Genomic DNA, 23,250 nt, shown 5'->3' on the forward strand with positions numbered 1-23,250 from the left:
TAGGGTTAGGGTTAATGTTCTGGTTAGGGTTAGGGTTAATGTTCTGGTTAGGGTTAGGGTTAATGTTCTGGTTAGGGTTAGGGTTAATGTTCTGGTTAGGGTTAGGGTTAATGTTCTGGTTAGGGTTAGGGTTAATGTTCTGGTTAGGGTTAGGGTTAATGTTCTGGTTAGGGTTATGGCTAGCGTGTCTGCTGTAAGTGTAATGTACAACCAATCTAGGGTTAGGGTTAGGGTTAGGGTTAGGGTTAATGTTCTGGTTAGGGTTAGGGTTAATGTTCTGGTTAGGGTTAATGTTCTGGTTAGGGTTAGGGTTAATGTTCTGGTTAGGGTTAGGGTTAATGTTCTGGTTAGGGTTAGGGTTAATGTTCTGGTTAGGGTTAGGGTTAATGTTCTGGTTAGGGTTAGGGTTAATGTTCTGGTTAGGGTTAGGGTTAATGTTCTGGTTAGGGTTAGGGTTAATGTTCTGGTTAGGGTTAGGGTTAATGTTCTGGTTAGGGTTAGGGTTAATGTTCTGGTTAGGGTTAGGGTTAATGTTCTGGTTAGGGTTAGGGTTAATGTTCTGGTTAGGGTTATGGCTAGCGTGTCTGCTGTAAGTGTAATGTACAACCAATCTAGGGTTAGGGTTAGGGTTAGGGTTAGGGTTAATGTTCTGGTTAGGGTTAGGGTTAATGTTCTGGTTAGGGTTAATGTTCTGGTTAGGGTTAGGGTTAATGTTCTGGTTAGGGTTAGGGTTAATGTTCTGGTTAGGGTTAATGTTCTGGTTAGGGTTAATGTTCTGGTTAGGGTTAGGGTTAATGTTCTGGTTAGGGTTAGGGTTAATGTTCTGGTTAGGGTTAGGGTTAATGTTCTGGTTAGGGTTAATGTTCTGGTTAGGGTTAGGGTTAATGTTCTGGTTAGGGTTAGGGTTAATGTTCTGGTTAGGGTTAGGGTTAATGTTCTGGTTAGGGTTAGGGTTAATGTTCTGGTTAGGGTTAGGGTTAATGTTCTGGTTAGGGTTCATGTTCTGGTTAGGGTTAGGGTTAATGTTCTGGTTAGGGTTAGGGTTAATGTTCTGGTTAGGGTTAGGGTTAATGTTCTGGTTAGGGTTAGGGTTAATGTTCTGGTTAGGGTTAATGTTCTGGTTAGGGTTAGGGTTAATGTTCTGGTTAGGGTTAGGGTTAATGTTCTGGTTAGGGTTAGGGTTAATGTTCTGGTTAGGGTTAGGGTTAATGTTCTGGTTAGGGTTAGGGTTAATGTTCTGGTTAGGGTTAGGGTTAATGTTCTGGTTAGGGTTAGGGTTAATGTTCTGGTTAGGGTTATGGCTAGCGTGTCTGCTGTAAGTGTAATGTACAACCAATCTAGGGTTAGGGTTAGGGTTAGGGTTAGGGTTAAGGTTAGGGTTAGGTTAGGGTTAGGGTTAGGGTTAGGGTTAGGGTTAGGGTTAGGGTTAGGGTTAGGGATAGTGGACCGCTCTTCGCTACCATTCAAAATCTGACGGTTGAATGTACACTACCTGTTCTTCAAGGCATTTTGAGATGTACTTGTAACAACTGACAGAGAAAGTATACTTGCCAATGACCAATCAATAACGTTAGTTGTAATACATGTATTTATTTTCCTCCATTCGGGTATAGCTCCACGGTTTACACTTTCTGTATTGTCGATTCCAAACACCATGTTTGTAGTGAGCTCTGAATAGAAAAAGAGAATCCAAGTCCATCTAGTGGCAGAGTAAGTAAAGCGCTCGTTTCTTTTACAGTAACACTGAAAACATTGGTTACTAAATGAAACAAAATCACTATTGTTACCATTATCAACATGTAATTCATTACAGTTGGGAGATGTCAGAGGGATGTCTGAGTGTGTCCCCTCCTCGGATGTTGTGGTTGGTGGTCTCTCTCTATAGGTTGGTCTGTATAAACTCTCCAGCCTGTCCGTCTTCCATTCCTACAGCTTTATTCGCATACCAACCCCCGTCTTCCTCTCTGCAAGACAAGAACAGGGGCTGTAATAATGAGCGTGTGTAGTTGAATAGCCTACGGTCTAGGACTCGGACTGCAGCAGTTTAGCATTTTAATAGGAAAAATCACGAGTTGGTGATATCCTGGTAAGTCAGTTGAGGACAAGAGGAACTCACAATATTAAAAGTACAGTGTCTTCAGAAAGTATTCACACCCCTTGACTTTTCCGCAACTTTTTTTTGTTACAGCCTGAATTTAAAATGGATTACATTAGATCATTTTTTTGTCAATGGCCTAGACACAATATCTCAATGTCAAAGTAGAATTATGTTTTTGGACATTTTTCATTTTTTTGTTGTTTAATTTTTACCCCCTTTTTCTCCCCAATTTCGTGCTATCCAATTGTTAGTAGTTACTATCTTGTCTCATCGCTACAACTCCCATACGGGCTCAGGAGAGACGAAGGTCGAAAGCCATGCGATGTTTTTGGACATTTTGACAAATTAAATAAAAATGAAAAGCTAAAACGTCTTGAGTCAATAAGTATTCAACCACTTTGTTATGGCAAGCCTAAATAGGTTCAGGAGTAAAACTGTGCTTAACAAGTCATATAATAAGTTGCATGGACTCACTCTGTGTGCAATAATAGTGATGAACATTATTTTTTGAATTACTACCTAATCTCTGTACCCCACACATAAAATGTATTCCCTCAGTCAAACAGTGCATTCAGCCACAAAGATCAGGGAGATTTTTAGAATGCCTTGCAAAGAAGGGCACCTATTGGTAAATGGGTAAACCAGACATTGAATATCCCTTTGAGCATGGTGAAGTTATTAATGACACTTTGGATGGTGTATCAATACACCCAGCAAGATACAAGATAAAAATCAAATCAAATTTTATTTGTCACATACACATGGTTAGCAGATGTTAATGCAAATGTAGGAAATCAATCAATTGGGGTGGCAGGGTAGCCTAGTGGTTAGAGCATTAGACTAGTAACTGAAAGGTTGCAAGTTCAAATCCCCGAGCTGACAAGGTACAAAATCTGTCGTTCTGCCCCTGAACAGGCAGTTAGCCCACTGTTCCTAGGCCGTCATTGAAAATAAGAATTTGTTCTTAACTGACTTGCCTAGTAAAAAAAGGTTAAAAAAATAATTTAAAAAGTGAATAAGCCAGATGTGGAGGTCCTGGGCTGGTGTGGTTACAGGTGGTCTGCAGTTGTGAGGCCGGTTAGAAGTACTGCTAAATTCTCTAAAACAATGTTGGAGGCGACTGATAGTAGCAAAATTAACATTCAATTATCTGGCAACAGCTTATGATGGACATTCCTGCAGTCAGCATGCCAATTGCATGTTCCTTCAAAACTTGTGACATCTGTGGCATTGTGTTGTATGACAAAACTTATATTTTTGTTCAGTGCAGCATAAGCATGTATCAAAGAGTTTTTAAAATAAGAACAACTTGTGTACCTACCAGTACCAGTGTTTTCTTTCTCCGCTTCCTAATTTGGCAGGCTGTGGTAATTACCAACAGTAATCTCCAATCTTGAGGAATTTCTGGAACAACTATGCATCAATCAATCGCGTTAATCAATCTTCTCTCCACCACTGAGAATCTGTTGTTTTAGATGTATTACATGACTGTCACGCCCTGACCATAAGAGAGCTTTTTATGTCTCTATTTTTGGGTTGGTCAGGGTGTGATTTGGGTGGGCATTCTATGTTCTTTTTCTATGTGTTTGTATTTCTTTGTTTTGGCCGGGACAGCTGTCGATCGTTGTCTCTGATTGAGAACCATACTTAGGTAGCTTTTCCCCACAGGGTTTTTGTGGGTAGTTGATTTCTGTTTAGTGTTTTTCACCTTTCAGTACTGTTTGGGTTTTCCCTTTGTTATTTTGTATTTAGTGTTCAGTGTCAATAAACAAACCTGAAGACGTATCACGCTGCACTTTGGTACTTGCCTTCTTCCACCAACAGCCGTTACAGAACTACCCACCACCAAAGGACCAAGCAGCGTGGTAGAGAGGACTGGACATGGGAGGACATTCTGGACGGCAAGGGATCCTACACATGGGAGGAGATCCTGGCTGGAAGGGATCGCCTCCCATGGGAACAGGTGGAGGCAGCCAGGAGAAGGGAACCAGCGGTATGAGGGAACACGGTTGGCAAGAAAGCCTGAGAGCCAGCCCCCACATTTTGTGGGGGGAGGCACACGGTGTGTGTGGCAGAGTCAGGTTGGAGACCTGAGCCCACTCCCTGTGCTTACCATGGCGAGCATGGGATTGGTCAGGCCCTGTGCTATGGGGTGATGCGCACTGTGTCTCGGCCGAGTATTCACAGGCCGTTGTGCTCGGTGCCAGCGTCCCGCATTTGCCGGGTAGAAGCTGGCATCCAGCCAGAACGGGTGGGGCCAGCTCTGCGTTCGAGACTGCCAGTGCACCTCCACGGCCCAGTGTGTCCGGTGCCTCAGCCAAGGAGGAGGCCGCCTGTATGTGTCCCCAGCCTGGTGAGTCCTGAGCCTGTTCCCAGAACCAGGTCTCGTGTGTCTCCCCAGCCTGGTGAGTCCTGTGCCTGTCTCCTGTCCGGAGCTGCCAGAGTCGCCGTCCGGAGCGGTCGGCGGTGAGGGTCTCTGCTCTAGAGGCGTTACCTAAATGGGCCGAGCCAGAGGTGGAGCGGGGTCCACGTCCCTCACCAGAGCCGCCACCGTGGAGTAATGCCCACCCAGACCCTCCCCTATAGGTTCAGGTTTTGCGGCCGGAGTCCGCACCTTTGGGGTGGGGGGGGGGGGGGGGGTAGTGTAATGTCACGCCCTGACCGTAGAGAGCTTTTTAATGTCTCTGTTTTTGGGTTGGTCAGGGTGTGATTTGGGTGGGCATTCTATGTTCTTTTTCTATGTGTTTGTATTTCTTTGTTTTGGCCGGGTATGGTTCTCAATCAGGGACAGCTGTCAATCGTTGTCTCTGATTGAGAACCATACTTAGGTAGCTTTTCCCCACAGGGTTTTTCTGGGAAGTTGATTTCTGTTTAGTGTTTTTCACCTTTCAGTACTGTTTCAGTTATTCCCTTTTTGTTATTTTTGTATTTAGTGTTCAGTGTCAATAAACAAACATGAACCCGTAACACGCTGTGCTTTGGTCCTCACCTTCTTCCACCAACAGCCGTTACAATGACAAGCCACTGCAGCCCTTGTGCTGTGTCCCACCCCACAGCAGTGTGAGGTTGCCATGGCTGCAGGAGTGCTCTAGTCCTAGATTGCATTGACTGCAAAGAGAAAAAGAGACTCATGCAAGCTAATGTGCTTAGTGTCATAAGGGCCAGGTCAAGATCAGTCCTCTGTGCCTGGATTGGATTTAAGATTGGATTGGAAAACAGAAGTACATTATGCTTGAATATTTATTTATTTATCCATATCTCCAAATGAGAGAGAGGGGGTAGCATCTTGCTTTATGGTACCTTTATTTGTTCCATTTGTGTATGTTTTGTCAGTAAATATTCATGTTGAGTGTTAAGGGTTAAGCATGTTTGACAATCTCTTTACCAAGTCCCCTCTGTCAACCCACTGTTAAATCTGGGAGCTTTAGTCATGTCTTTCATTGGGCAATGGAAGAATTACGATCTTAACTTTCCTAAAGCCAAACCATATCGCTTTGTATCAGATGCCTGTGGAGATTAGAGACCTTCTAGTGAGTGACCTTACCATATGCTCAGGTCTTGTGTGCCCTTGTGTGTCATTGCTAAATCCCTGAGTAGCCACCGCTGAGGCCTTAGTCCCCCGTGCCTTGTCTCTTAGTAAGACTGGCTTACCTTAACCCCACATGATAATAAAGGATCGGGATAAGGAGATAAAGAAACAGATATACACATTCAGAAAGACAGACAGACAGACAGGTCCAGTCTTTCCTTTATTGGAACAAGGGTCATCCTCTTTGGCCACCTTATCCACAAGCAAACAGATGTATTGACGTCTACAGCGTTACAGCAACACATAAAGCTCAACACTATAGCAAAAGTGATGAGTGCTGTGTGTGTTTGTCCAGGTGCTGCTCAGTCCCATGGTATTAATGTGAGCTGACATCTCATAGTAAAGATCTAACTGTTATTTCTACGGGGGTCAAAAGGAAATGGAACCTTTCAGGGAGCACTGCCACAAATGAATGTTTCTGCACCATTGGATTGTTCAAACTGTCTACATTTGTTATCCCATACAGTACCCGAAAATGGTAAAACAGTTACATTGTTTGTATATACAGTAACTTAGTTTATCCTATGCCTCTGATGCTGTAAATAGATTGGGGTTGCAGATTCCTTTCATTTGTATCAAAACGGGATTAGTTTAGAAGTAACAGAAATGGGATTTGGCTGCTTGGGAGCCAACCTGGGAGGAAATGAGGACAGAGCGGAGAGCAGGATAGAGTGGACTGTGTATTGCTATCAAGGGAACTTAGTCAATTGGGGTCAGAATAACATTTAGCCTAATAGAGATGGGAATCTGTTTTCTGGAGAGAAGTTGATTCTTTGTTTTTTACATGCTGGGAGACTTGACTAATGGAAGGACCCCCTTCATCTCCTCTTCTATTTTGATGGTCATCCACCTCTTTGCCTCGACGGCAGTCTTCCACCTCTCCTCCTTCTCCACTCCTGTAGGCTCACAGGCACCTTCCTCTTCATCTGGGTGTGGGCCTAGGACCCAGTCTATGTGCACAAAATGACAGGTTTAGTGTTTGGCATGTACACATTCCTCATAGTGTATAGCAATATAAGGTCAAGCTCATTTCGACACCACTATGAAAAGTATTCAGACCCTTGATTTTTTCCACATTTTGTAACATTACAGTCTCGTTCTAAAATGGATTCAATTATTATTTTCCCCTCATCAATCTCCACACAATACCCCATAATGACAAAGCAAAAACTGAAATACCTTATTTACATAAGTATTCAGACCCTTTGCTATGAGACTTGAAGCTAGCTCAGGTGCATTCTGTTTCCATTGATCATCCTTGATTGAAGTCCACCTGTGGTAAATTCAATTGATTGGACATGATTTGGAAAGGCACACACCTGTCTATATAAGGTCACACAGTTGACAGTGCATTTCAGAGCAAAAACCAAGCCATGAGGTCAAAGGATTTGTCCGTAGAGCTCTGAGACAGGATTGTGTTGAGGCACAGATCTGGGGAAGAGTACCAAAAATTTCTGCAGCATTGTAGGTCCTCCTCCGCTTGGAGTTTGCCAAATGGCACCTAAAGGACTCTCAGAGAAACAAGATTGAACTATTTGGCCTGAATGCCAAGCATCCCATCTGAAGGAAACCTGGCATCATCCCTACAGTGTAGCTTGGTGGAGGCAGCATCAACCTTTGGGGATGTTTTTCAGCGGCAGGGACTGGTAGACTATGAACGAAGCAAAGTACAGAGCGCTCAGGACCTCAGACTGGGGTGAAGGTTCACCTTCCAACAGGACAACGACCCTAAGCACACAGCCAAGAAAACGCAGGAGTGGCTTTTGGACAAATCTCTGAATGTCCTTGAGTGGCCCAGCCAGAGCCCGGACTTGAACCCGATCAAACATTTCTGGAGAGACCTGAAAATAGCTGTGTAGCGACGCTCCCCATCAACCCTAACAGAGCTTGAGAGGATCTGCAGAGAAGAATGGGAAACAGATGTGCCAAGCTTGTAGCGTCATACGAAAGAAGACTCAAGGCTGTAATCGCTGCCAAAGGCGCTTCAACAAAGTACTGAGTAAAAGGTATGAATATTTCTGTAAATGTCATATTGGGGAAGGGGGGGGGGTTGTGTGTAGATTGATGAGGGGGAAAAACACTTTAATCCATTTTAGAATAAGGCAGTAACGTAACAAAATGTGGAAAAGTAAATGGGTCTGAATACTTTTCCGAATGTACTGTATGTGTTTGTTTTGACTGTGAAGGAGCCTTAACTAGCCCTCTTAATCCACAGATCCAGCTGACATGCCTTTTCCATGGCTTCTAATTGGTGCTACGAGGTGTGAAGGTCAAAGCTGATCAGTATCAATGTGTGCCACGGTGAAAGGATACTAATCTGATTAGTTCTACCAAAGATGTCTGTCTGTCTAGTATCTGGGTCAGTGAACAGATGTTTGTGATTGGGGGGCACGTGGCAGCGTCATGTAACAAAGGGGATTCTCACAACATTTGGTTCTAACAATGACTATCAAGCTCTACAACCTAAGGCTCATACTCATAGATGGCAGCCCTCACGTACTCTCATGATTAACAGCATGCAGAATACCACAGAGTTCTGACATCCATCAAAATCATTTGAACATGATTAGCAAGAAAATACAGATTTATGGAATTCACCACAATAGAAATAAACATGTTTTATTGTCACGTACACCGGATAGGTGCAGTGAAATGTGCTGTTTCACAGGGTCAGTCATAGTAGTACATCACCCCTGGAGCAAATTATTGTTAAGTCCCTTGCTCAAGAGCACATCGACAGATTTTTCACCTTATCGGCTCAGGCAATTAAAACAGCGACCTTTGAGTTACTGGCCCAACGCTCTAACCTCTAGGCTACCTGCCGCCCTAAGATCTATGGTGACATTCTCGTTGACCAGGGATGCGTCTTTTGACATGTGATCACCCCACTTTACCTGCCAGGTCATGGTACAGATCATTGATCAGGTGTCCTAGGATGCCGTAGCAGGCCACTACTACCACTATCACTCCCATTGTGACATAGAGGACATGAGGAGGCATGTGGAAGGCATCACGGGAGGAGGGTACATAGTCAACAAAGTAGAGATCATCCTCCTTCTCCATGGCCTGTAGAAGCTGCCTTGGGTTATATGTCCTGGGGCGGTTCCACACCTCTCCCCACTCAGCAGTAGGCTGGGTCTGGACCCCTGGAGGCACCATGGTACAGTTAGCCATAGTGTTCCGGTCTGTGGGGAATCCATCCACAAATTGAATTAGTAGAAAGGGGAAGTTGATTAAAGGTATATGAGAATGAATTGACCTTGTTGGTTAAAAACACCATCATGGAATGATTCTGGAGGAAAGACTCTTTTACAAAGAAAAGAACAGTGAACCAAACCGTCTGTGTGCCCGGTATATTCTTCATATTAAACCAGCCTTATGGCTGATAAGACAAGATAGAATAAGGGAGTTAGCCGTATCCTTTTGAAGGCAAAAACTCCCAAAATACAGTACATCTGTTGTGAAGGACAACTTCATTCCCCTAACAAAACTTCCCTGAAGTCTGTTGTGATTTAAGGGGTAAGGAACGGATGTGGGGATGATCTGACAACTTTCTGATTTTCAGAGAATATGTTGCTATTTGTGACGTTGAACTTCAATCAGCCTGGATTGTCCGTTTGAAGGAAAGGATTTGTTCTGACTTCAGTTACGGACAAAGAGGCTTAAAGTGCTATTAATCAGCTCAACTCTTTCATTCACGCTCCAGCCCATCCCACCATTCAGTTGTGCATTCCTCCTTTGTCCTGAAATATCAGTGTGTGGCGCTGTCCTGTCTTTCCAGAAATCAACTCCCCTCCAGATGTGTCTCAATGAGGTGGGAGAGATGGAATCAAAGAATGAAGAAACAGACACAGGAATGAGACAGTTACTGTAAGATGAAATGTGCAGGTGTCTAAGTACATGTAAAAACTCCTTTGAAGTTTGCTCATGCAACCAAAGTGCAGAAAAGTTCTCTCAGACAGATGAGACGGTGCAGCTGTATCAGCACTGCCTAGAGTACTACATGAGCCACTCTCCCAGTGTAAAAGCAGAACACTCACAACAAAAGCACTAGCAAAGCCTAGAAATTAACCTAAAGCCTTATTTCTCTAGTCTAGTCAGTGAAGAGTTTGCTCACTCAGACTGGGACGACCTCCTCAGGGTTGGGTGCATCCTTGATCTTCCTGCAGAAAACTTGAGACAACAGGAAGTTCCAGAGGACGATAGCTAGGGAGGTGTTGGCAGTGACAATGCCAACCATGATGGGGTGAACCATGCTGTCTGTCTCTGCTGTGTGAGGCTGGCCTGACAGGGAGGACTGAAGCCCCTCTGGTCAGCAGCAGGTAAGTAGCTCTACTGCTCCTGAGCTTTGAGTGAAACTGGACTGAAGGGTCAAGAGTCCCTCCTCTGTGTCTAACTCTATACAAATCTCTGTGTCCATCATAACCAACACCTAGATCTAATTAATCCTCAAGGGTGTTCCCTGTCAGACTAGGATGATGGTTGTGGATGACGCAGGACAGCACGAATGAATGAGTATGACCATGAGTACACAGGAGGTTGTTGGCACAGGAGGTGGAATGGTATCGAATTCATCTAACACATGGTTTCCATATGTTTGATGCCATTCCATTCACTCTGAACCAGCCATTATTATGAGTTGTCCTCCCCTCAGCAGCCTCCTGTGCATGAGTAGTCGATGACATCCTTTATCTCTGACAGATCATTTATGGTGACAACTCTTTGTCCATATAAGTATGATAGATTATAATCCTGGTTTCTGCCAAATCACGATTAGGTGGAAAAGTATTTTAGATGTGTCAAAAAATATAGATATCAATTTGGTAGGACATTCTCCATATATATAGGCCAAGCGTTCAATTACTGATGACCAGATCATATAATTGCCAGCGTATAAAGGATACAATCAGAAATCATTTAAAACATATTGAATGATGTGTAATGAACACAAATGTACTTTCCTGCATCACACATATAATCAACAGGCTATGTTGAGCACACAAAGTTAGCAACCAGTAAACAAATCACAAATGTTGACACTAGAATGAGGAAAAGAGATAGCAAAATACCTTGCTGGGTTGAGCTGCAAAAAAAGAATCCTTTGGTTGAGTTTGCCCTTCAGTCCATTCATTTCCCTGATATAAGGCTGCATTTGATGTATTTTCCTCTCCTTATGTGAGCAGTAGTAAGGAATCGTCTGGTGTCCATAAGATGACACATCAAGCCGAACAAAGGGAGGGTTCAGGAAGTGTTCAATCTGCTAAAACCTGGAATCTGCACACAAGATATGATTTTTTTTTTCACTCAGCAATGTGTGTATGATTTAATCTCTTCCCAATCTGGAGATAAGCTTCAATACTGTAATGCCAGAGAGTCAAGACAAGGTCATAGCATTTCCTGTATGAATGTGAGTCAGAAAACCCTTCGTAAAATAACATGTTAGAAATACAGCTAATTATATACAGAAATGTATTTATTGATCAGTTTCAAGAGATGCACTACCTGTGTGTAAAACTGTGCTCCAATGGTAGGAGCACTGTGCTGAAGCTGTGGAGGACTGAGCAGTTCCACCAGACAAAACAGGACACACAGAAGCACTAAAAGCAATCTACTCTGAGCAGGACAACTCTGTAAGGTTAGTCATTTAGGCAGGGTTATCCTGAGGTTTGTCCTCTTCCTCTATCTTCCTATGGAAGGCCTCTGTGAGGATGAAGATCCAGTAGATGATGGTGATGGAGGTGTTGACTACAACGATGCCGATCATGATGGGGTGCATCATGGTGACGGAGTTGTTGGCAGGTTGAGGGAAGGCTAGGTACTGTTTCCACGGCTCTGTGTTAAGCTAAGTTTAGTGTGGGTCCTTCAACCCCATTTTACTATAGCGGTTGCCCCCCCTCTCAGCATGCTGCTAATTCTCTATCCCTCCACAGAGCTGACAGCTGCCTTTCTGTCCCCCCTCTCTGCAGAGCTCACAACTGAAGATGTAAATACATCACACCACACTTAAGTGTTCCCCTGATCAGGGTTACAAAAGGGGTTTGTTTGTACTGTTAAGTGGTCCTGTTTAGCTCAGTTGGTAGACTCTAGCAAGAATGTATCCCAAGACCCTTGGCGTTGCAAGAGCCATACATTACCGGGTAGAGCAGGCTAGGCAACACTGCCCTAGACTTCCGCAGGCACTTCATGTTTTTAATTTAACAAAACTAGAAGATCGGGTGTGTTGAATAATCACTTAACAGCTCAATTAGCTTTTGGTCAGGTATGGTGCCTATCAAAATCCTGCAGTATCTGCGGAACTCCAGGAAAAGTGTTGCGTACCCATGCGGTAGTGTACGGTGCTTCCAACACCTAGGGTCATGGGTTCAATTCCCACTGGGGCCTCCCATACATAAATATGTATGCAGGGCATGACTAAGTTGCCTTGGATAAAAGCATCTGCTAAATGGCATATGTGGAAATGTATTTGTTAAGACAGAGGATAGCAATGTGTTTCAGTGGGAATGAGAAAGCTGAAAAGAACTGGTAAAGTATTTATAATTATATATAACCCTGTTATTCATTTCTCTGATGGCGTTGTCTGCGTGGATTAGCCATCTTGATCCAACACCTCCCTGAGCCATCATGATCCCACATCTGACTGGAATAGAACACAGGCAAGCTTAAGGAAAGCCTACGTACTACCATGATAGCGCTAAGTGACAACATTGAGACAATACAGAATAATTTGGTTATCTAAGCCTTGTTTTATTATTATTTTATTTCCGCCAAGATAAAATCTATGCGAATATGACACAGCTGAAAAGTGGATTAACAATCTTCCACAATCAGGTTTCCCGATTTCAGATGCTTATGATCAGATCACTCGGAATACAAAATACAAGTGAATGGGTCACTGAGATCGGGGGGGGTATTGAACCATTGAATCATATAGATTCCATGAAAACAATAAATAAAATAACCACAACATGGATTCAGATGTACTGTAATACAATTATTACACTGCCTTGTCTCAAAGGCTAAAAATGACAGGCGAGAGTCAGATAGTTTTAATAAGTGAAAATGGGTATCAGTGATCATGAGTTATGACCTCTGTAGAAAGCTCTTCTAGTGCTGTATAGCAGTTCTCCTGGTGTCCATGCTTACTGTTCCCCCTGCAGTCGTAGTAGTCCGTCAGCGTACTGGAACTGTGTGCCGTTCTCATACTCCAGCATGTCCAGGGCTACCTCACAGCTCTCCTTCACCACGCGCTCTGTGTCTTTCCTATAGCGCTCCAGGATCTTCATACACTCCTCCTTGCCGATGGATCCGAGGGCCTCGGCACACTCGTGTCTCACCATGGCGTTCTCCCCGTTCAGCTCCAAGGCTGCCTGCAGCTGGGGGATGCTGGCGGGGTGCTGGATCTGACCCAGGACGTAGCCAATCTCATGGCGGAACAAGGCACTGCTACACTGAAGACCTGGGTGGCAGGACAACAAAGGGTTGAGTGAGTGTTGGTGTTCAGAGGACGCTGATAGTGGAGGGTTATGCAATGACAATGATTCAGGAAAAGAACATTTGCTTATGCGAATAACAATTATGTGCTGGTTGAACGTTTCGCAGAAAATAAGCCCCTCTGCATGTTATTAATTTGACCCTTTATTGCCAACTGCCATAGACCGCATAGTTTAAGAATGACTGCCAATCTCTCACCATCTCCTAGAGCCAGGACAGCCTCCTCGGTGCCCAGGTTGCGGAGGGCGAACATGGCCCTGTAGCGCTCAAACAGCGGCAGGCTCTCATCCAGGAGCTGTGTCCTCAGCTCAGGGACAGTCTTCCTCTGAGCTGGGGGAGCAGGGTCCACAGAACAGTAGGGGTTTCCATCGGTGACCTCTTCTCCTTTATGGTCCCCACCAGATATCAGCCACTCCAGCCGCCTAACAGCCAACTGGCACGTCTCTGCCACCTGGTGGAGAAGGACAGTCATGTCGTAACCACGATACAGGAACTGTACTGGTCATAGTGAATATGACTAACTGCAAATGCTGTATAATGTTTCATTTCCACATATTCTCTACTCTACTTCCCTCCAATATGCCTCGTTTTACCATACCTCAATGACTGGGTCCTCTGAGTACTCTTTCAGCAAGTCAAGGACTTTAAGGTTCCCAATAGCTCCTAATGCTTCCCCTAAAAAAAAAAAGAAAGAAATAGTTAACTATTTAGAAAAGCACTATTATCATTGTTATCTGTGAACATGTTTATCAATAAGGTATGCATGAATGAGAGTGGACTCTAATGAGCTGGCATACTGACCTGCTTCATGCCTGACCATAGGCTCCTGTGTTGTGTCTTTTAGAACAGTCTCTAGCGTGGGTATGGCCCTCTCATCCTGCATTTGCCCCAGGCAGTATGCCAGCTCATGTTTCAACAGAGCAGAGTCATCAACAAAAGCCTGACTGATCCATTCGATGGCCTCTGGTCCGCCCAGGTTACGCAAGGTGAAGAGAGCTCTGAACCGTGTTGTTAGGTCCTGCTTTGGGTTGACCAGAATCTTGCCGACTGCTACTACCTCCTGCTCACTTGCCATGCTGAGTATAATGGTGTAACTACTAGATCTGAAAAGGGAGAGAAGATCAGATACAGTAAGGATGTGAATGAACTGAATATGTAGCTAGCTAACATCTGGACATATCTGGTAATAAACACTGAATCCAATTCCTAAAATATTTTCCTTACAAGGCTAGACAGCTGCGTTGTTGGTTTACATTAGCTAGGAGTCTCAGGCTTGCCATTATCATGACTACAATTCCATACCATTGGGTTCCCGAGAGCTAGTCTCAGGCAAGCAGCCTAGTTAGCATCACAAGTTACAAAAATAGCAGAGAAAGGGGTAGCTGCAATCCAATATGGCGACCGGAGTTTGGGCGTGTGGAAAGGAGTGGGCGTGTTGAAGGGAAAGTAGTGGGCGTGTGGAAAGGTTCAGCGTTTTTCTTCCCTTTCATACCAGGCACTGCCGTACATTGAGCTACAATATCACAAGAGTTTGGACTCGGAGTCAGAGTCATTTTTCACTGTCAGTTTACAAATAACTGTACATTTTCAGTTATAAAACTGATGATTGTTGGTTTTTGATTCAAAGTATTGATGATGGGTATACTGTTGCTTCATGTGATGTATGCATGTGCTTACTGTGACTGTCACCCTGATATTGGCTACTCGGTAGCTATTTCCCGCGCCGTTGTCGGACAGTCTTTGTCAAGTGGGAGCAAAGGGCACTGTGTCCCGGTGTTGTTACCCATCATGCCCTCGCCATTGAGTAGTAGACTGTATGTATCAAGGTGACATCTATACTGAATAAAAATATATAAAACATGCAACAATTCAAAGATTTTACTGAGTTACAGTTCATATATTTCAAATAACTTTTTTCTTTCTATGGATTTCACATAACTGGGCAGGGGCACAGCCATGGGTAGGCCTGGGGGGCATAGGCCCACCCACTTGGGAGCCAGGCCCACCCACTTAGGAGCCAGGTCCACCCACTGGAGAGCCAGGCCCACCCACTGGAGAGCCAGGCACAGCAAATATGAATTCGTTTTTACCCACAAAAGGTTTTTTTAATACAGACAAATGCCCTCCCAGGCCAACCCATGGCTGCACCCCTGACCAGTCATGTGAAATCCATAGATCGGGGCCTAATGGATTTATTTAAATTGACTGATTTCCATCTATGACCTATAACTCTAAAATCTTCCATTTTTGCATTCATATTTTTTTTCAGTACATTATTATTATTATTATTATATTCAACCCAAGGGCACAATGGCCACTGGCCGCAAAAGGCATGGATTTTCTTCGGGGGGCATTACGGCCACAAAAGGGGGATGCCACCGGGAAATTTGATGCATTATCAAGTGCTTGTCAAATTGTGAACGAGAGACTGATGAAGTGTGTAGCCTGCACAAAAAAAAACAAAGCAGAGGTCATGCCTTTCAATGGTACTTTTTTCAAATCATCATTAGTTGCATTATCCAGGCTTAGAATGTATTAAAAATCAAAACATAATACCCAACGTTTGTATCACAACGAAAGTTGCATAAATAACTCTAAATTAAGTATATAGGAGGACCGGTTTCTTTAACCGCATCAACACAGAAGACGCATGTGCGCACTCCCTCAGAAATCGTTTTAGAAAAATAAAATAGAACAGATATTTTCTCCATGTTCAATTGTATTGTTTATACTAAAGATGCAGGAATGACCACATTCAGGAACACACCAAATTGCAGCGTTCATGCAGTAACCAGGGTGGGATGTTCATGAAGGAACCAATTTTTTACAGAGAGAATGCGCTGGGAGGTATTTTGTCAACATGTACTTAGGCATATTTAAACACTTCCGTTTTTTCCAATCACGAGTATCACCTGTCAATTTAAGGATAAGATTTCGGCACACCCCTAGACTGCGGTCCAAACACTTAAGACACACCCTCGCCATCTTGGCAAGGTCCAGCCCTCGTTTTTAGTCGGCTTTGCGAGTGTACAATTATGTTCACTCAGGGGTCTGAAACTCCCCATATTTCAATTCGCGATGATTGTACATCCGCTAAGAAAAGGATGCGAAAACTTAAAAACAACATCAATAGAGAGTAGAATAGATCAAATAAGTCAACATACAAGTGTAAGTAAAAACACATGTAAATAAGTTAGAAATTGTGCTACTAATGCACATGACAGCACAAACGTCTCGTAAAAAGTAAATATGTTTTTGTTTGGTTATCTTTTGAAAATGTTTGAAATTAAAAAAAATGTTCCTTCAGAAGTTCCAGCTAGGCAGGCTAACGCTAGTTAGCTAATTCATTGGCTCGCTATCATACAGTAGGCGTATATTAATAATTAGATATTTTAAATAAGTAGACATGCACTCTTATTTGATTGTAGCGCATTTAAAGCACCCACAAGCTACCTGTGGCTAAAACACAATCATCGCGGGATGAACGCGTGACGAATTTCCGGCCAAGTGTGGTCTGTTTAAAAATCATTACTTCCTCGCCCTGCAAGTGTACACTCGTCAGACGTCATCAGAAGTGTCCACTTAATTTGAGAACGGAGGGGATAGGTTGTGTCTTTTCAGTCAACCATAGTTTTTGGGCTAGACATGGCAACCCTGGCTGCTACCCATACTTGAACTGGCAACATAACGTTCGCGAACTAGCAAAGATGTTTAATAACATAGCGTGCTAATATAATGACTCTCATATCCAAGCTGAACCTTGCTTAGTAAAATACTTAGAATTCATAAACAGCTCAAAGATAGACTGACCATTACAGTAAATCATACTCACTTCGCCTACTTTTCTGTAACAGTTCGCTACAATCAGCACTTGATCTTTTCCACATGGATAAATTCCTCAGTCGCTGTGCGTGACCGAGAAACACTACAACCTTATACTTCCGGGGTACAGTTTAGTTTACCGTCTGGATACTGAAAAAAATTATATAATGTAAAGTTTAAAAAAATATTATAATCACTCACATCGGTAATCCATTTTTTTATTTTATTGGAAAATATTGAAGAGTTAATTATCTAGTAGGTCTATCTCAGAAGAATAATGCATTGTATCAAGTATGGGTAACTGCATAGGGGTGTGTGTCTGAAAGTCCTTGGTATATTCTTTATATATACACATTTGTGTTCCACCGGGTACTTTTTGTATTCATTTGTTGTTTATTAAAAAATGTAAATAAAGTGTGTGTCTGAAAGCTGACGTGGGAGGATCAACCGCGAAATGCGTTACACCAGCACTCTGTAATTGGTTAGATATTTTTGATTGAAGCGGGTTGTTTTTCCATATCTTAACACGTTTTTATTAGTCAGTTCAAGACGGTGTGAAGCAACACTGGGATAGCTAAAAGCCACTCTATTCTTGATAGAGAATCATACTGTGCCATTTGAATGATAACAAAACACAACAAATATAGAGCTGACAGGGATTATTGAGCAGAGGAGAAAACATTTAAGGAAAGAACTGAATAAGGGGTTATTTTTTCTAAATTACTGGAACACAACCATTCCATTGAACCCTGACACACTGGCAGAAGTAGCATAGGCCACTAATCAGCAGTGTATGAAAAGGTAAGTCACCAAGTAAAATCCTACTTGAGAAAAAGTCTACAAGTATTTGGTTTAAAATGTATCAAAAGTAAAAGTATAAATAATTTAAAATGTCTTATAATAAGCAAAACAGACAACACGATGTTCTTGTTTTTTTAATTTAGAGGTTAGCCAGGGCACAGTTCACCACTCAGACAAAATTCACAAATAAAGGATTTGTGTTTAGTGAGTCTGCCAGATCAGAGGCAGTAGGGATGTCCAGGAATGTTCTCTTGATAATCTTCAAAATGTAACGAGTACTTTTGGGTGTGAGAGAAAATGTAAGTAGTAATAAGTACATCATTTTCTTTAGGAATGTAGTGGAGTAAGGGTTAAAGCTGTCAAAAATATAAATAGTAAAGTGCAGATACCCCCCAAAAAACACTGCTAATCAGATCTATCTCAGGAAAACCTTTACACAGCCGTCGTGTTGTCTGAACTTAATGACGGTGTTGGAGTTGGAGCGGACACGCAGTCGTGGGTGAACATGGAGTACAGGAAGGGACTAAGCACGGCTGCTCGAGGTTCGACTGTCTGCTGCCCTGGAACCTTAAACCATAAAGTCTCCATCTGCCTCTCCCGCTCCAGGTCCCGAGTCCAATCCAGTGGTGGATCCTTCATCTGCTCCTAGGATGGAGCCACAGTCTGCAGCTACTACAGATGCCAAGTGCAGCCAGAACTTTGGGGCCTCTCCAGCCACGCCTGCCAGCACCGTACTAGTTCCAGCCCAGAAGGTCCTTCTACCTTCAGACCTTTCAGACCTCTACTCAGGGGACCTGCCAGACATCACCCCGGGTGACCCACCAGAAGGCACCCCTGATGCTCCCTGTGACCAAGATGTCAATTTCCCTGCCCCCACCATAGGGTAAGTGTCCCCTTCCTCCCGAATATGGGCAGAGTCAAGAGTTTCCTTCCCCCACGGTAGGGTCAGAGTTCCCTTCCTTCCTGGTAGGGTCAGAGTTCCCTTCCTTCCCGGTAGGGTCAGAGTTTGTTTCCTGTGTACCTGAAATGTGTAAAGTGTCCTGTCCCTCAAGTTGGTCCAGTGTATCCTGCCCAATGGTAGGTCTAGAGTTCCCCGCCTTCCTGGTAGGCCCAGTCTACCATGGCCACCGGGTAGGCTCGCAGTTTCCATTCATACCCGACCCTCAGTCTCTGGCAATAGTTGCAAGTTAAGACTTTTCTGACTTACAGTTGAAGTCAGAAGTTTACATACACCTTAGCCAAATACATTTAAACTCAGTTTTTCACAATTCCTGACATTTAACCCCAGTAAAAAATCCCTGTCTTTGGTCAGTTAGGATCACCACTTTATTTTAAGAATGTGTAATGTCAGAATAATAGTAGAGAGAATGATTTATTTCAGCTTTTATTTCTTTCATCACAAATCCAGTGGGTGAGAAGTTTACATACACTTAATTAGTACTTGGTGGCATTGCCTTTAAATTGCTTAACTTGTGTCAAATGTTTCGGGTAGCCTTCCACAAGCTTCCCACAATAAGTTGGGTGAATTTTGACGTCTTGAGACGTTGCTTCAATATATCCACATAATATCCACATAGTCTCAGGATGGTAAGTTTGTGGTTGAAAATATCCCTCTAGTGGTGTGGGGGCTGTGCTTTGGCAAAGTGGGTGGGGTTATATCCTGCCTGTTTGGCCCTGTCCGGGGGTATCATCGGATGGGGCCACGGATGGGACCCCTCCTGTCTCAGCCTGCAGTATTTATGCTGCAGTAGTTTGTGTCGGGGGCTAGGGTCAGTCTTATATCTGGAGTATTTCTCCTGTCTTATCCGGTGTCCTGTGTGAATTTAAGTATGCTCTCTCTAATTCTCTCTTTCTTTCTCTCTCTCAGAGGACCTAAGCCCTAGGACCATGCCTCAGGACTACCTGGCATGATGACTCCTTGCTGTCCCCAGTCAGTCCACCTGGCCGTGCTGCTGCCCCAGTTTCAACTGTTCTGCCTGCGGCTATGGAACACTGACCTGTTCACCGGAAGTGCTACCTGTCCCAGATCTGCTGTTTTCAACTCTCTAGAGACAGCAGGAGCACCCTCGACAACTACTGTGATTATTATTATTTGACCATACTGGTCATTTATGAACATTTGAACATCTTGGTCATGTTCTGTTATAATCTCCACCCGGCACAGCCAGAAGAGGACTGGCCACACCTCATAGCCTGGTTCCTCTCTAGGCTTCTTCCTAGGTTTTGGCCTTTCTAGGGAGTTTTTCCTAGCCACCGTGCTTCTACACCTGCATTGCTTGCTGTTTGGGGTTTTAGGCTGGGTTTCTGTACAACACTGATATATCAGCTGATGTAAGAAGGGCTATATTTTCGCACCAAAATATGTTCATCTCTAGGAGACAGAACGCGTCTCCTTCCTGAGCAGTGTGATGGCTGCGTACTCCCATGGTGTTTACACTTGCGCACAATTGTTTGTACAGATGAACACCTTCAGGCGTTTTGAAATTGTTTCCAAGGATGAACCAGACTTGTGAGGGTTTACAATTTCTTTGAGAGATCTTTGCTAATTTCTTTAGATTTTCCCATGATGTCAAGCAAAGAGGCACTGAATTTGAAGGTAGGCCTTTAAATACATCCATAGCTACACCTCCAATTGACTCAAATTATGCCAATTAGCCTATCAGAAGCTTCTAAAGCAATGACATAATTTGTAAGAATTTTTCAAACTGTTTAAAGGCACAGTCAACTTACTGTATGTAAACTTTTGACCCACTGGAATTTTGAGACAGTGAAATAATCTGTCTGTAAACAATTGTTGGAAAAATGACTTGTGTCATGCACACAGCAGATGTCCTAACCGACTTGTAAAAACTATACTTTGTTAACAAGAAATTTGTGGAGTGGTTGAAAAACGAGTTTTAATGACTCCAACCTAAGTGTATGTAAACTTCCGAATTCAACTGTAGGTTCCCGGACTTCAGCCTTTGGTGCTTGGCCCCCAGTCCTCTGTCGTTCTAGGTCTCCAGCACTAGTAGCCACTAAGTTTGTGTTGGGAATGTTATTGCGCTAATAGGGGGTGCAATAGTGAGTTATGGTTACATTATTGTGCAGTGTAACTGTGTAGATAAGTTTGCAATTAAGAAGTTGCAATGTTTGCTACCTCTCGGGTATTGCTAGCTCTACTGTTTGTTTGTACCCCATGCATGCTACTTTATCTAGTATCATTCATTAAAGTATGTTTTGAGTATCACGATTCATTATTCACATGTGATTGAGTTTGACTAATCTAGCAATGTTTATATTATATGCATGCTACTGCTGCCATATGTTTATATCTGCAATATGTATAGCCTGTTGTGTTACTTGTGTAGTAGCTGGTGCCCTTCTACAGATTCTAAAAGTTTCCAGAATGTTTCAGCACAAGCGCGGTAGCCCTAAATTAAGATATCAGCTAGGCCAGAGAGATAGACAAAACATCCATGGCCTTAATGTCACGGCTGTCGAATGAAGTAGACCAAAGCGCAGCGTTGTGAGCGTACATATTCCTTTTTATTAGGATGCCAAAAACAATACAACAACAACCGTGACGCTTAACGGCTATGTGCCACAAACAAAGTTAACGTCCCTCACTGAAAGGAGGGAAAAGGGCTACCTAAGTATGGTTCCCAATCAGAGACAACGAGACAGCTGTCCCTGATTGAGAACCATACCCGGCCAAAACATAGAAATAAAAAATCATAGACAACAAAAACCTAGAATGCCCACCCCACATCACACCCTGACCTAACCAAATAGAGAAATAAAACAGTTCTCTAAGTTCAGGCCTTCTATTTCTCTCTCTCTCTAGCCATGTGCATTCTTTAATTATGTCTAGATGCTATACTATTGCATTCATTCATGTGTTTATATTATGCCACAGTTTGCTCATCTACTTATTGTTATATTGCACGTGTATATTTATCTTCATATCTTCAAATGGATAACGATTGTATTGTTTCAGAACCACACACAAGTACATATAAACATCTTTAAATGGAAGCAGCTGTGTCCACACGTGTGTGTGTGTGTGTGGTGGTGACTATCAAGAGTATAGCTATGGGCCTCAACATCATATTCTAACCAGATAGCACTGTAGTGGGCACATCTTAGTGAATCAGTTGAAATTTACTAGCAGATGAGGGCATTCACAACTGACCTCTCAGGTGAGCTCCAGCTAGTTCAAATTTGGCTTACTCATTAATAGCCTATGACTTAGCTATTTTACATTGTGCCAGTGAATTGAAGTTGAACATCGTCAAATCCGTCCTTTTAATTAGGCTTAATTGCACCAAATATAGCTTCTTTAATTGATGTCCTAGCTAGGCAATAGATCGCAAAGTAGGGCACCCACGATTCCCCACTGAGCTAAATGTTTGGGAAATGGCAAATTCCCGTTCTCCATGAACGCTTCTCAAGTGCAAATACTGTCCAGCAGTTCAAATCAACAGCCATTTTTGTTAATGGGAGGGGTCTACCATAATTATGATCACACTTCCTCAATGTAAATATTATGGGGACACCTATACATTTGGCAGCCAACCACAAGTTATCTGTAGTTTATTTGTATTTATTATGGATCCTCTGTTACGTCCGTATTTGGAATGAGACCAAGGCGCAGCGTGGTAAGCACCTTGGTCTTTCTATATTTTGACGAACAACAAAAGATAATCGAACAACCTTCCGCAGGCTACACAGTAACTGTACAAAAACAAGATCCCACAAACTCAGGCTGCCTGGAAAACAGGCTGCCTAAGTATGATCCCCAATCAGAGACAACGATAGACAGCTGCCTCTGATTGGGAACTATACCTAGCCAACAAAGAAATAGAACACACAGATTTGCCCACCCAAGTCACACCCTGACCTAACCAAATAGGAAATAAAAAAGGCTCTCTAAGGTCAGGGCGTGACATCCTCATCCTTTGGTCCAGAAAAATTAAGACAGTTATACCATTTAAAAAACATTACAATACATTCACAACAGATTTTACAACAAATTAAGTGTGTGCACTCAGGCCACTACTCTACTACCACATATCTACAACACAAAATCCATGTGTAGGTGTGTGTATCTGAGTGGTTGTATTTATTATGGATCCCCATTAGCTGCTGCCAAGGCTACAGCTACTCTTCCTGGGGTCGGCAAAATTAAGGCAGTTATACAATAAAATATTTTCATAACAGATTACATAACACACTAAGTGTGCCCTCAGGCCCCTACTCCACTATCACATATCTACCACACAAAATCCCTGTGTACGTGTGTATAGTGCATATGTTATCATTTGTGTGTATGCATGTGTCTGTGCCTATGTTTGTGTTGCTTCACAGTCCCTGCTGTTCGATAAGGTGTATTTTTATCTGTTATTTAAATCTGATTCTACTGCTTGCATCAGTTAACTGATGGGGATTAAAGTTCCATGTAGTCATT

The 23,250-nt window shown here is 43.1% G+C and overlaps 1 protein-coding gene and 1 long non-coding RNA gene across 4 annotated transcripts; both read right to left on the reverse strand.

The window, feature by feature from the left end:
* Positions 1-5,828: 5,828 nt before the first annotated feature.
* Positions 5,829-10,216, reverse strand: LOC124037734. Its single transcript, XR_006839224.1, has 2 exons — positions 9,805-10,216; positions 5,829-6,637 (listed from the first exon to the last, which is right to left on the reverse strand). It is a non-coding gene; the product is annotated as an uncharacterized LOC124037734 (long non-coding RNA).
* A 2,191-nt stretch (positions 10,217-12,407) lies between these two features.
* LOC124037735 (deoxyhypusine hydroxylase-like) lies at positions 12,408-17,123 on the reverse strand. 3 transcript variants are annotated; one of them, XM_046352747.1, is made up of 6 exons: positions 17,011-17,110; positions 14,856-15,016; positions 13,980-14,281; positions 13,777-13,853; positions 13,377-13,629; positions 12,408-13,143 (listed from the first exon to the last, which is right to left on the reverse strand). In XM_046352747.1, the coding sequence occupies exons 3-6, from the start codon at positions 14,251-14,253 to the stop codon at positions 12,827-12,829; spliced, it is 921 nt and encodes a 306-aa protein (XP_046208703.1). In that variant the 5' UTR covers positions 14,254-14,281; positions 14,856-15,016; positions 17,011-17,110; the 3' UTR covers positions 12,408-12,826. The 3 variants fall into 3 exon arrangements, with proteins under 3 accessions (XP_046208703.1, XP_046208702.1, XP_046208700.1); XM_046352746.1 differs by lacking the exon at positions 14,856-15,016 and having other exon boundaries at positions 17,011-17,123; XM_046352744.1 differs by lacking the exons at positions 14,856-15,016; positions 17,011-17,110 and adding an exon at positions 14,403-14,786.
* Between the last annotated feature and the right edge of the window lie 6,127 nt (positions 17,124-23,250).

Source organism: Oncorhynchus gorbuscha, linkage group LG06, assembly GCF_021184085.1.
Source record: "Oncorhynchus gorbuscha isolate QuinsamMale2020 ecotype Even-year linkage group LG06, OgorEven_v1.0, whole genome shotgun sequence".
Lineage (NCBI taxonomy): Eukaryota > Metazoa > Chordata > Actinopteri > Salmoniformes > Salmonidae > Oncorhynchus > Oncorhynchus gorbuscha.